The 12,931-nt window shown below is 40.2% G+C and overlaps 1 protein-coding gene across 1 annotated transcript; it reads right to left on the reverse strand.

Moving 5' to 3' along the window:
- Window positions 1-1,076: 1,076 nt before the first annotated feature.
- Window positions 1,077-8,385, reverse strand: lrrc8da (leucine rich repeat containing 8 VRAC subunit Da). Its single transcript, XM_035671144.1, has 2 exons — window positions 8,081-8,385; window positions 1,077-4,717 (listed from the first exon to the last, which is right to left on the reverse strand). Coding segments are annotated over exons 1-2 (2,562 nt in total). The 5' UTR covers window positions 8,082-8,385; the 3' UTR covers window positions 1,077-2,156.
- Between the last annotated feature and the right edge of the window lie 4,546 nt (window positions 8,386-12,931).

The following is a 12,931-nucleotide window of genomic DNA, read 5'->3' on the forward strand; positions in this document are numbered from 1 at the left end:
AACATTAGACATCTGGTAAAAAAGATTATGGATTATGTGGGTTAAGTCTCATAAACCACAAAAAATGTCAAGACAAAGACGACGTCTTCTTTACTATCAGTGATCTGGAAACATTATGTGGACTGATTGTCTTCAGGTTGTACAACTTGTAAATGTTTGGGATCATCCCACTCTGTGTGAATCTGTCTCTTGATAACATAGACAAAGGGTTCTTGGTTCAGGAGTCTTTGTAGAGAGCCGCAGAAGGGGACATGAATTAAAACTCTTATGTAGACAGGAAACAAACTTGTGGAAAAGTTCCTTTTTTCATGAGAGACAATTTCAAGGTTCATTCATTCCACAACACAGGGTTGTACAATGAACATAATGTATATAGACACAGAGAGTGTGGAGGATGAATTAAGGAGTCTGTCTCAGGAAAGAAGCCACCCTGTTAGTCTGATGGTGATGTGTGTCTAAAATCATCCACCCTCATTGGTTACTTATCAAACACAAGTGTAACCAATAAGATAATTAATTGCTTAATTGTAATAACTGCTATGACAGAGGCATCGTTAATGTTATGAGCTCCACCTGTGTGTTTCCTGCTTTGATGACTCCAAATGTGTGCTGTAAATACGGCCTGTGAATCTGAAGTGTTGTGATGTCTGCTCAAGATTCGTGAGAGAAAAGCTATTGAACAGGAGAGCTCATGTCTCTCATGTGTAAAATCTCTGAGAAATGAAGTGTAACTAGTGAGAAACATTCAGTTCCTGTTCTTGATAATGTTACTTCAATAAAAAGATTTAAGATTGCTCCTTTTGTTACAGTTGATAAAAATACATTTCTGTGTAGGTGGAGGGGCGTGACATTTCTTCTGCTTCCAGCTGGGGGCATGATTCAAATCTTATAAAATTAAAAAATTAAGTCTACACTGCCCAAAATTAATGTAAAACTATATAGTTTAAATGTAAGAAATCTGCCTACTCAGTTTAACATTAAAAATAGAGTAATTTGTGTCTATTTCATTTAGAGCACCCTGAGAGCAACAGTGTTCAGTGGAGTACAAGAAGTAGATGAATAATGATTAGACATTCATCTAAAACCTTGTTTTATTGTGCCATAAAGCTGTGAACTTTGAGCGTAGGATCACCGAGATGTTACAGCAGCTCTGAAGAGCACACATACACACACACGACACATATATATATATATATATAATATATAGGCCTACATGGGAATACATTGAGAAGAATGAAGGCAGACATGTTTGTCGTCATTACACAGTTCTGACATGTAGAATAATCAGTCCTACCTGTGACCAGATTTATTACACATTTCAAATTTTAAAGCATGATTAAAAAAAGATAAGTCAATAGTTTTCCCTTTTATCGGCTCACGTTGTTCTTATGACTTGTTATCACAAAGGATATTCACCAATCTTTAAATCATTAAGTTTGTGCATGTGCAAATGAATTACTATAGGCCTTAGTATACAATCTCTACAACAGTAAGGTAAAGGTTCATTTCTGGTGCTTAGTCTCCACCTGAGTTGTACAACTCTAAACTCATTCTGTCGGCTACAAGACATCAAGGAAAATAAAGGTTAAATAATTTCAACAAAAGTTAAAAACTACCAAGAAAGAAGAGCTGCAATGTGTCCTCTTCCATAACACATACAAATTGCTCTCTGGACAGTGTCTGTATGAAAAACTTACGTGAAAACGTGAAATATTCATTTTTGGCCTTTTGTTCGTGAAAGCCCTCACTGTAAAAAAATAGCAGCAGTTAAGGCAAAAAGATTGTTCCCCATGGTTACAATTATACCTGAGTACCTAAAAACAGTAATGACAAAACTACATACTGTGTCATTGAAGGAAATTGTTTTGGTCTATAGAGTATAACATAGAGAAGCTAAATTTCTAATGTTTTATTACTCAAAGCTGTGAAAAAGCTAAATCCCAAAACGTTGCTGAATTGTATACATACTCAGCAACAAGAAAAGCAATCTGTACCATGTATAGTTACATAAGCAGCTAAGACAGCCCATTAAAATAATCAAGAAAATGCATTCATTTTTTGTGGATATTACAATAAAAAGTCTACTCTTACATCCATTACACAGGCTTGTTACGAACCACCAGAGGTGTCAGCCTATCTGAGTTGTGGTTTTTGTGCTATAAGCCACTCGTAAAGGGCGCGTTGTTCTCTTGGCTTATGCTCTCCTTAACTTCCACAGGCAGTGCATCAAAGAGATGGTCTTCTACCACCAGGCCGTTCTTGCGCAGCAGGCGGCAGTTTCCTAGCTGGGCGGGCAGTCTGTCCAGGCAGTTTCCTTTCAGCTCCAGCTGAGTGAGCTGGACCAGTTGACCCAGAGCCTCTGGCATCGTGGTGAGCGCATTGTTGCCCAGACACAGTACCTTGAGCTTGGTGCATCTGAAGAGAGGCTTGGGCAGCACCTCCAGCTTGTTAGAGTTGATGGCTAAGTGCTGGAGGTTGTGCAGGAGACCCACATCTGGAGGGAGCACTGTGATGGAGTTGTGGCCCACGTCCAAGTACCTCAGTTTAGGCAGTGTGAACAAGGCTGGAGGCAGGGTCTCAAGTTTATTGTGAGAGAGGTGGAGAGACTCCAGAGACTTGACCTGGCCGATGGAAGATGGTATGGTGATAATTTTGTTGTGCCACAGTTTTAGGCACGTCAGCCTCTTGAGGTGCTGGAAGCTGATGATCTCCTCTATGGTTCGGATGTTGTTAGATTTCAGGTCAAGTTCCTGTAAGTTGGTCAAGCTGAAAATGGCGTGGGGAATCCTCTCCAGTTCGCAACTGTGCAGCTCCAGTTCAATAAGATTTGTCATTTTTTTCAGACTATTTAGTACCATAAGTTTTGTACCATCATTGTGCACCACTAACTTAATCAAATGTGGCGATAGCTCTGTGATGTTGGTGGGCATTTTTGTAAGGTTGCTCTTCAAGCATAACGTCTTTAAATGCCTCAAATCTCGCATGGACTCTAGACCGATCATTTTGTTATTTTCTGAGCTCAAGTTGCCGATTAAGTTAAGCTCCCTCAAACTCCTCAGCAAATACACCCACGTTGGGATCTCGGCGACGTCAGTGAACTTGACATGAAGGCAGCGGAGATGGTCCCGCAGGAAAGCAAAGCCTGTCTGCTCTACTTTGGCCGGACAGTGGCAGAGATGCAGCTCCTGCAGGCTGGTCATTTGGGAGACCTTTGCAGAGAACCTCACTTCGGGAATCAGCTCCAGTTTCAGCACTTCCAAATCCGTGAGGTCAAACACTGCATTCGGGAGACCAGAGAGCATGAAAAGGTGAAGCTCTTGCTGGTCCTGAGCATTACGGGTCACCAGCTGCCTTAGTTTTTCAAAGGTCCACTCGTGGTTGAGACTGATCTCCCTCAGCTTGTTTTCACTGACCTCGGACAAGAAGACACCAAAGCGCTTGGAGTAGAGTTGGTCGTATTGGTCAACCATGTGTAAGAGGAATGCAAAGTCATTTTTGACATCAGGAATGTCACTAAAGCTGCTCTCTTCCCGGACCTTCTCGAATGAGTACTCTTTCAGGGGTCGTCGAAACACCCAGAAGAGAGAGTACACGCAAGTCATCCCGTAGATCAAAATCAAAGTCATGTAGCTAATGAGCAGCTTGTTTAGCATGAAGGCCATGTTGTGCGTGCAGAAGAACTTTTTGTACCCCGTGAGCTGTTTAATATCAGGTTCGCAATTATGCTTAAAATCAATTTTAGCAAAAAAGGTTGAAGTGTAGGATAATATCAAAATAAACTTGACCGTTTTGACAATCGTCTGTGCTACATAAAGCTTATAGATGAAGTCACTGTCCTCCACATGAGCTCGGAATTTTCTTACTTTCTCAAACAGGGCTTTAGCCTGCTCCCCGTCTTTTTTGTCCAGGATTGTCATACTACTTGGCACCTCTGCGATGGGCTTATCCGCAGAGAACTTCACCCCGAGCATGGGTGTGGATGAGTTGACATTTGTGCCATCATCCTTGCCCTCTAAAGACACCTGCTTTGGTGCTGAGGAGGTGCCGGTCAACCTCTGTTTGTTCTCCTCCGAGTCCTCACAAGCCGTTTCAGATAAAGCCTTTGTCGTCCAGGGAGACTCAAAACATCTACCCAGAATAGAAACAAAATGCTCAATCTTTGAGCTCGTTTTGGGGTATTTGAACCAGAAATTGCTACTGACCATGAGAACAAGGGTGTGGATGAGGGTGAGGTATGGAAAGTACTTGGAATACCAGGGCAAGGCAACATGGTAACATATTTGGTTGATGAAGATATATTGTTGATAGTCCAGGTTGGTTTTTACCCCTGTTGGTTGAGGTTGATTGGCATATTTCTCTGCCACAGATGTGTGTTGGTGTGTGACGTGTATCTCATGGACAGCTTCGTCCGGTAAGTCCTTAGTGACTAGGGGGGTGGAGGATACGACGGGGGTCTCGGTGGCTGCTGATGAGGCAGCTGCCTGTGTGGTCTGCTGGGGGAACGAGTTAGTTTTGGCTCCTGAGCTCTCCTCCGTCTCCTCCAGACACGGAAGACAGGCCACCTGGTCCTTGGTGATCTGCATGGTCATGGCGAATATGGCCAGCATGAGCATGACCAGCCCCAGGTAGTCCATGAAGACATCCCACCATGGCTTTAGGATGCGGTACGTCGGCTGGATGTCGTTCAAGGACGCAACCTCAGTGAGTGTGAACATCACTGCAACAAGAGAGGAGAGTCGGTTAATCTACTCATGTTGTTTTAGAATTACTTATTATGTATGACAAAGGAAAAAATAGAGTAGTCTGAAAGTCAGTCTGGTCCAGTATGCAACTTATACAAGTGTGATGCAGAAACTTGAAGCCGTTAGTGCACTTACAATGAAGTAGGAGATTCTTTAATTTTTAATGAGGTTGAAGGAGTAGATGCCTTTTTATAGTTTTTAATGTGGAAATTATACTTTTTTTTTAAAACATATCTGACACAAATTATTGTTCCAAGCAGATTATTTGAATACATGTCTTGGTCCAGTGTGTAGTATTTAGTGTAAAAATGTTAATAGACTAATGAAAACATAACTATGGATATTATATTATATTTCATCCAATAGAAAATGTTACACACTAGACTTCTAATCAGTCTGAATTTAAACTGTCCTTTAAAACTGCTTTTACATGGTGCCCTTGAGTAATACTTTAAAAATAACATTCAACAGGAGTTTGTACTTCTAGAGCACAACCCTACACCAGGAAGTTAAAGCTTTCTGGGTCAAATCCATAGCACACTGCCAAAAGTAGAGAGCCGTGTCGTGGACCCTGCTAAAGCTGCTGGAGTAACACATTTACGCCCCAGCTGTTCAAGGTGTGAATATGTAATGTGAAGGCACTGCTGGGTGTTAAGGTGCTCCATCACTTTATCCTGGTGTGCTAAATTCAAATCTCACTTCCGCTCACTTGTCAGTCTAGTTTCATTCAGTAATGTTTTAATGATGTTTAAGCCCAGAGCCAAGGTTGTGCTAAATCCAGACTTATTACAACATGTTGTTACTGGAACAGTGCAGAGCCCTTTGATGTAGGCATATTGTAAGTCTACCAACTGTTCTGACTCACTAAGACGTTTGGCACTCGTGTGTTTCAAGTGTTAATTATATAATTAAATTAAGTTCATACTGTGTTTTCTTAATTAGAAGATGTGGCACTTTCTGTATCACATGAATTGCTTGTATCATCTTTCATCTGGTTCTTGATTCTTGTGCAAACAATGACAACTGAAAGAAATGTTTCTAAAAGATTAATGAATAAATAAATAAATTATGTTTTGTCCATCTTGATAATGTGTTGCTTCTTTAAGGCCTGCGAGCTGCACTGAAAAGCAGCAGTACTGTGACATGTTTTGAATATTTCATACTGTACTTTGCACTGAGGCAGAGGACATCCTGAATGCCACTGAACTGCACTCCAGAAAGAAGGTATTTCTAGCAAGTAAGCAAGGTAGAGTTGGAACATTTCTAAGAAGTTAATATATTTTTCACTTTATCCTTTTTTTGGTTCCTGTGTGTCAAATTTCTTTTTTCAGACATTTTCCTCATCATTATAATATCTTTTTTGTCACAGAAATTGGACTCTGGTTTGAGCGTGACAGCCTTACATGTAATGGACACACCGTGGTAGATGGATACTTTATTTATCCCGAGGGAAATTCGGTGTTATCTTCAGCAGTAACAGGCTGTGTATCAAACTTTATTTCAGATCAGTAAAGTTTCAGTTTACCAATGAAACCATCAGCCGTCAGTGAAGCAAAAAAGATGCATGAGCACACAGCTCCTACACAATAGTCATTAATGTCTGAAGCATGAACGACCACGTCAGGTCTTTGTTTTTCATTTTAGACTTTACAGTAAGACCACCCCTTCAGAAATTAACAAAGTCAAAGCAGCTTTGCTATTGGCTGAGTTATGCATGTGAAGTATTGGTGTAGCATGAATGTTAAAAGCCTTAACAATAAATCAAGGGTCGTTATTATCAGCTGATATAAGTGTATTACAGATATGTTGTATCAGCATGTATAGCTGTATAGAATATAGTATAGTCAATGCTCAGCTGTGAACAATCAGTGTCATTATTTGGTCTCAACTCTCGTAACCAAATTTACCAGATTCCTAAAAAATTTGCTCATGTTCTTTAACAATTATCATATTTTTAAATTCTCAAATATTGACCTAAGTGTCAAGTATCGGCGTCAAGTATCAGCACAATATCTGTCAGACTATAGCACTACTGAGGCTGGGTTATACCAAGTTATATCTTCTTGTGGAAAGTCATGTCTCCTCTACAACTATACAGTAGAACACTGGGTGAATAGTGTATTGTGTAATTATACAGGAATTGGGTGTAAATAATCAAATTAATTATGGCTTAATTCCATTCAGCTTCACGGTCAGAGGCCTGGTATTGTTCATACTGGCTCAAAGCCACACTGTCATGACTCACTGCTGACACTTGAACACATCAGAGTCATTGTTAAAGTTATTTGTGACACCTGTACTTTTCTATAAACCCCCGACACAAACAAACACACACACACACACACACACACACACACAGTCACATCTGTAGGTTGCTTATTGTTATTTCCATATTCCTATGAGCCTTATAAGGATGTTAAATCAAAGTCAAAGATAAGGTTAAGTTGCTAATGACATATTGTAGCTATGCTATGACTATATCTTGGCAACGATGACATGCACCAGTGCATGATGTTTATGTTCCGCAACAGTGACAAAGTTGATAGGGGCAGAGTGGTTTGTAATTATCAACCCTCCCACAGTCTGCGCAAACAGGATGGAACAGACAAACTCAAAAAGGCATGGAAAAAAAGAAAGGAAAATAGCTTAGTGCGTGGGGGCCCCCAGGAAAGGGCGCTGCCCGGTGCCACAGGCGGGCCCTGGAGGCAGGGACAGGGCGCTGAACAGTCCCCCTCCTCTGATACTAACTAGGTTAAACCTGTGGAGGGACGTGCTGCCCTGTACAGATAAAACAGACCTCACCATGTGATAGTGGCCACTGTACTGCAAGTTAAGTGTAAGTTAATTAAGGTAAATTATAAGTTTAAAACATGGCTCCCAGACAATTTAGAGAAAACTAACTTGCAGGGAGGTCTGAGGGTCAGAGAGGAAATGGGTCGCAGCCCGGTAGTGAGCAAAACTTAGTATTTTCATAAAAAAAAAAAAGGCGGACTATTCGACCGAGAGGAAATAAGACATTTTGTATGGTCGGATGAAGAAACGTTTTACTTTTTCTCCCCCTCACGTGAGGAGTTCTTGCGCAGTAAGTTATCTGTTGGTGTACCGGATCAGGTGACTTGTTGAAACATGTGAAATTGAGAAGCAGCATGCGCGTTAAACATTCACACCAGGGAACCACTTTCTTATCTGGAAACCTATTATCTCCTCGGCCGCGCGCAAAAAAAGTATAATATATCAAGTTATTGATTATTAATATGCTTTTCGGAGAGACTCGTTTTTTTTTTTTTACAAAGTAGACATTTAAAAGATAGTCAGATAGTAAAGTAAAATATACTTACTGTCTGTATGGCGTTATCTCAATCCAATTATTTCTTTCTCAGCCTGCATGCCACTTTTCACTCCGTTCCTCAGGTGCGCCTCTAACCTAATTTCTCGGCCCCGTTAAAAGCAGTGGGAATGACGCCGGTGTGTAAAACAAAGCTCTCAGGAACATTTGTTGGTGACAGCGCGGTGTGTCGGCTGCGTCCCTCATACCTGAGCCCGGGGAGCAGAGCCGGCTGCCGGGGGCTGAGCGTTAGACAGTATGCGCAGAGAGACCTCCAATGCAATGTATTTCTAAGAAAAGGCAGATCCAATATGGAGCCGCACAGACCGCTGTTGTGGGTGCTACGAGCGCTTCTCATTGGTGGATGACATTACAGCCACTTCCTGAAGGCACCGCCTGCCAGTTTATCTCGTGCTGCGTTCAATGCGTGTGGGGAAAAGGAGTACGGCAGAGTGACACGCAGTCAACGGCTGGGCTGGAAAGTTTGCGGTTGTGACCACACGTAAACCTTTCAGGGATAATCTGTGTGTGTGTACCCGGAAACATTAAATGTTAAAAGTATCATTTATATCCAATATTTTCCACCTGCTCCGGTTATTACCGCGACCTGCAGTAATAATACCTTAAGTACCACGTAAAAAAAGAGGAACAAGGCGGAGGATTTGTGAAAATATTGGATTTAAACGTTGGTTTCGACGTGGTAAATATATATATAGACCGTTGTCTACCAGTAAAACATCTGTGAGGCCCCTAAAATAGCTGTAAAGACGCAACTGCTGCAACAGTGTCTGTACAGTAGGTAGCAAACAAAGTGTTTTAGCAAGTGCTTATCATGTCTTTGAGAATGATAAAGTCTGGCCTATAATAAATAAAGTACATATTCATCAAGTGGAACAAATGAGCTGTATTACAGACAAAAGCCTGAAGTCAGTCCTATTTAAAATGAGCTAGTTAGGCCAACCAACTGAAAACTGAGCTATCTCGTCTATAATCTTCCTAACGGTGCATGAACGCAGCACCAGTTTCCCCTTCTTTGTTTCAATCTCAGGCACCACAAAGTGCTTCATGATGTTGGCTGAAACAACTCAGCTGACTAATTAAAACTGCTCACATGTATCTGTGTGCACATGACACGTGTTTTTACATGCTGCATTGACCTGGTACAGTTAGACTAAACTGTAACATATCTATCTGTCTATCTGTCTATTCTGGTCTGTCTATCTATCTATCTGTCTATCTATCTATAGCCTATTTTTGGTATTGACAAACTCAACAGTCAATAGGACCCTGAGTGCTGAACTCATGCATCAGTTCCAGCTCTTTCTGGATTTGGTTGATGATGCACCCGGTGGAGGAAGTGTTTCCTCAGTTGCAACCCATACAGGTTTCAACCGGTCCTGAGCTGCTGGCTGCTGGCACTCTGCTCTAACTCACGCTACCCTTGTACTTTGAGAGGGAGAGAAAAAAAACAAGAAAGAAAGAAAGAAAGAAAGAGAAGCAGCTACTGGGATTTGTAGTGTGATAGTCTGCCAGTGTACAAGATCACATGTGGAGGTGGTGTGTGACCGTACATAACCACATGCAGACTTCTGCTTCATTTGATCTGTGTTCTCTATAGAAACCAGGTAAAATGCTGGAGGTGTATCAGATGCGCTGTCTTTGCAGTAGAGCCAAATGTTTGCTCGCAGTTGAGTGAGGCAGTCGAGTGATAGCTAAGTTTATAATGGACCCCGAAAGAATCCCAGACAAAGTGAATGACAAAGTAATGGATTAGCACCTGTGAACTCACTTAACCTTCTGACGTGGGTCACTTGAATCCTCTTTATACAGGTTTCACTGATTCCCTCCACAACTTGTTGTCAAGGCATTATTTGTAATAAAGTTTTTATTTGATTTTAGTGCTGATATTAATTTGGACAATGGCTTTAACCTGAGATATACTACTAATGACACTGATGTTTATCTGACTGTGGTGGACATATGGCTGGTGTGGTAAGGGGAAGGAAAAAGGTATAAATATGCTGTAATAGTTTGGTTTGTTGTCACACAGGGTGGTTGAGGAACAGTGGTTGGACAGTATGGGGTTTCCTGTCTGCGGGGGGTAGTGGGGCCAACAGCTGAGGACCAGCCTGGCAACCAGTTTGGTGTGTTGAGAATTGGCTCAAAGAGGTATAAATTATTCAGCGTGGACCTCCCTCTCTGATTTATAAAGAATACACTGGGTAGTATCAGCTACTGGTATGACTGCGCATCAGATACACATACATGTCAGCTCTCTGTGTGGAAGTAGCAAAAAATAAACAGTCCTTTAATTTTTTTTGCAAAAGCCACAAACGGACAACAAACCCAAACAAACCTGTTTCTATAGTAATTAATTTCCTGTAATCACGGTAAACAGTGAATTATCTTACACATACACACACTGGGGTAGGAAATTCAGGACTAGTTTTGGGTAAGTGTTGGTCATTTAGTGGGGAGGGTTAGGAGTCTGGGAATGTAGTCAATAAAGGATTCCTGAGTGTGGTTAGACAAAAGAGTGTGTGTGACATTATAGACACTGTTTCAGGTGTCTGCACACAGGCTGTCTGCTCGTGGGCTGATCCTTTGTTATTACTAAAATATAGAGTAACAGCAATGAATGATAATGTGGTTTGATATGAGAAGGAGGGAAGTAAAGGATTACATGTAACTGAGTTACAAAAAAGGTAAGTAATCCATTACAGTTACAGAAAAAAGATGTAATCAGATTACAATTATATTTAGTAATAAATGGGGATTATTTAGGATTATAATTTTAAAATACATCTGTTTTTTTCTAGAAATTTTGTTTCAAAGGTTACATTGTTCTGTTGTCTTATAGAATACACTTCACTTCTTATTGACATTTCTTTTCTTTTTTTTGTATATTTGGTGTTCAGGTGATCCAAAAGTAACAGAAAGTCAAGTTACGTTTTCTTTAATAATGTGATTCTTAGATTAGGTTACTGACTCCTACCAACAGGTAATAAGTAACCGTATCGAATTACATTTACAAAGTAACCCTCCCAACCCTGCCTATGATGTGGCAGATGAGAAAAAAAGAATAGACAGCCCCTGAAGCAGTTAGTACACAGTGTGTATTTGCATGTGTGCTTGAGACAAAGAAACACACTGAGAACACGTGCCACCACTTTTTCTTCTGCTCTGATACCTGCATACTGGTCTCACCATTAAAGATATATGAATGCTCAAGGACACCTTTCAGACAAGAATCAGTTGCAAAAGCATAGTAAAAACTTTAAATTCCACATGGTGCACACATGTTCTCCACATTGCACCCTAATCAGTAGCAGTACACATTTACAAGTTACTTATAATTTGCTGTTTTTTACCAGGTCAGAATCAGACATACACATCACTGTGAGCTGCCAGATGTTGGATTAGATTACTGAGCCCAGATAATGTCACTATACATTTGTGGCCTTTTCATTTTATATGCAGGGTTGGGAGGGTTACTTTATGTGAATGTAATCCGATACAATTAATCACTTGTTAAAACATTTAGTCAGTAATAAATACAAGTATCACAATACTAAAGTAATGTTATTTGACTTTCTGCTAGGTAATCCAACCTCAACACCAAATATGCAAATAAAGACAAAATTAAAGAAATATTAATGAGATGACTTTTACAGAGACAACAGAACAATGAAATGAAAAGAAAATAGAAAGAAGGTTCAAAAACTTCATTAAACAAATTCAGGCAATAGCCTAGAGTCTAGACCATTTTCACACATGGAAGGCAGAACTTGCGCCATACTGAGACGTTGTTCCCTTTTCTCCTTTAAATTGAACAACTTTAAGACCAATTGGTTTCACTTGAGAACAGACTGGTGCTTTGAGATGTGTGAAGTGACGTAATGTGTGTGTGCACTGCATATGTACATGGCACTATGTCGTTCTTTATTTTAAAATAGTAATCCTATTGATAATCCCCATTGTTACTAAATGTAACTGTAATGTGATTACGTCTTTGTTAATGCAGCTGTAGTTGTAGTGTACCTTTTTGTATCCTGATTACATAAGCAAGTTATCTGTTACTCCCCAAGCCTGTTTATGTGATTGGATATGTTCGGCCATTGAGTGAGAGATAAGAGCATTATAATTATTCATAGTTAACTTCAGTTTTCAAATGAGTTCTGTAAGAAATTGTATATTTCATTTGTAGACAGATTTGTTTTTCACTTTCCACCAAATCAATGACTCTTTGTGGCACTGTGTGGATTCTTCAAGGGCCTGAGAAGTGTGATGTAGAGGAGAGCAGTCACAGATTGGTACAGAGTCAGAGACACAGGCTGGCACAATCACAGCAGACAGTCAGCAATGTCACAGGCCTTTTTTTATCAGTAGGCTCGTACGATAAATCGGTACAGTTTAGAGATGTGTAACGTTCATTTATATAATTTTGTCAGAAAAGTCATTTTGTTTTTACTGGTTAGCCGACAATAGGCTTGTGTTCCCATGTAGGGCAATCACACTGTTAATGACAGTTAATCTCACTAGTGAAATATCAGGTTTGTATTTGATACCATATACCATGTATTTTATCACCTATCCTGGTTTGACTGGTGACACTTACAAGTCTGTCAATTCAAGTCTTCTGGAAATAATTATATATTTAATACTAATCATAGAAAATAGAAACAGTGACCAGTGAGTTCACCTCATATGAATGATTCCAATAAAGTCTGTTTAGTTTAAAGTAAGTATCAGTAAGTAAACAGCAGCTTAACATGAAACATTTTCACGAAAGTACTTTCCCAATGACACTATTCAATTTGTGTTGCTGTTATTAAACTGGTATTGTACATGTGTGGCACTGTAT

The sequence above is a fragment of the Morone saxatilis genome, unplaced genomic scaffold (assembly GCF_004916995.1).
Source record: "Morone saxatilis isolate NCDOM2014 unplaced genomic scaffold, NCSU_SB_2.0 Contig23, whole genome shotgun sequence".
In the NCBI taxonomy this organism is placed as follows: domain Eukaryota; kingdom Metazoa; phylum Chordata; class Actinopteri; family Moronidae; genus Morone; species Morone saxatilis.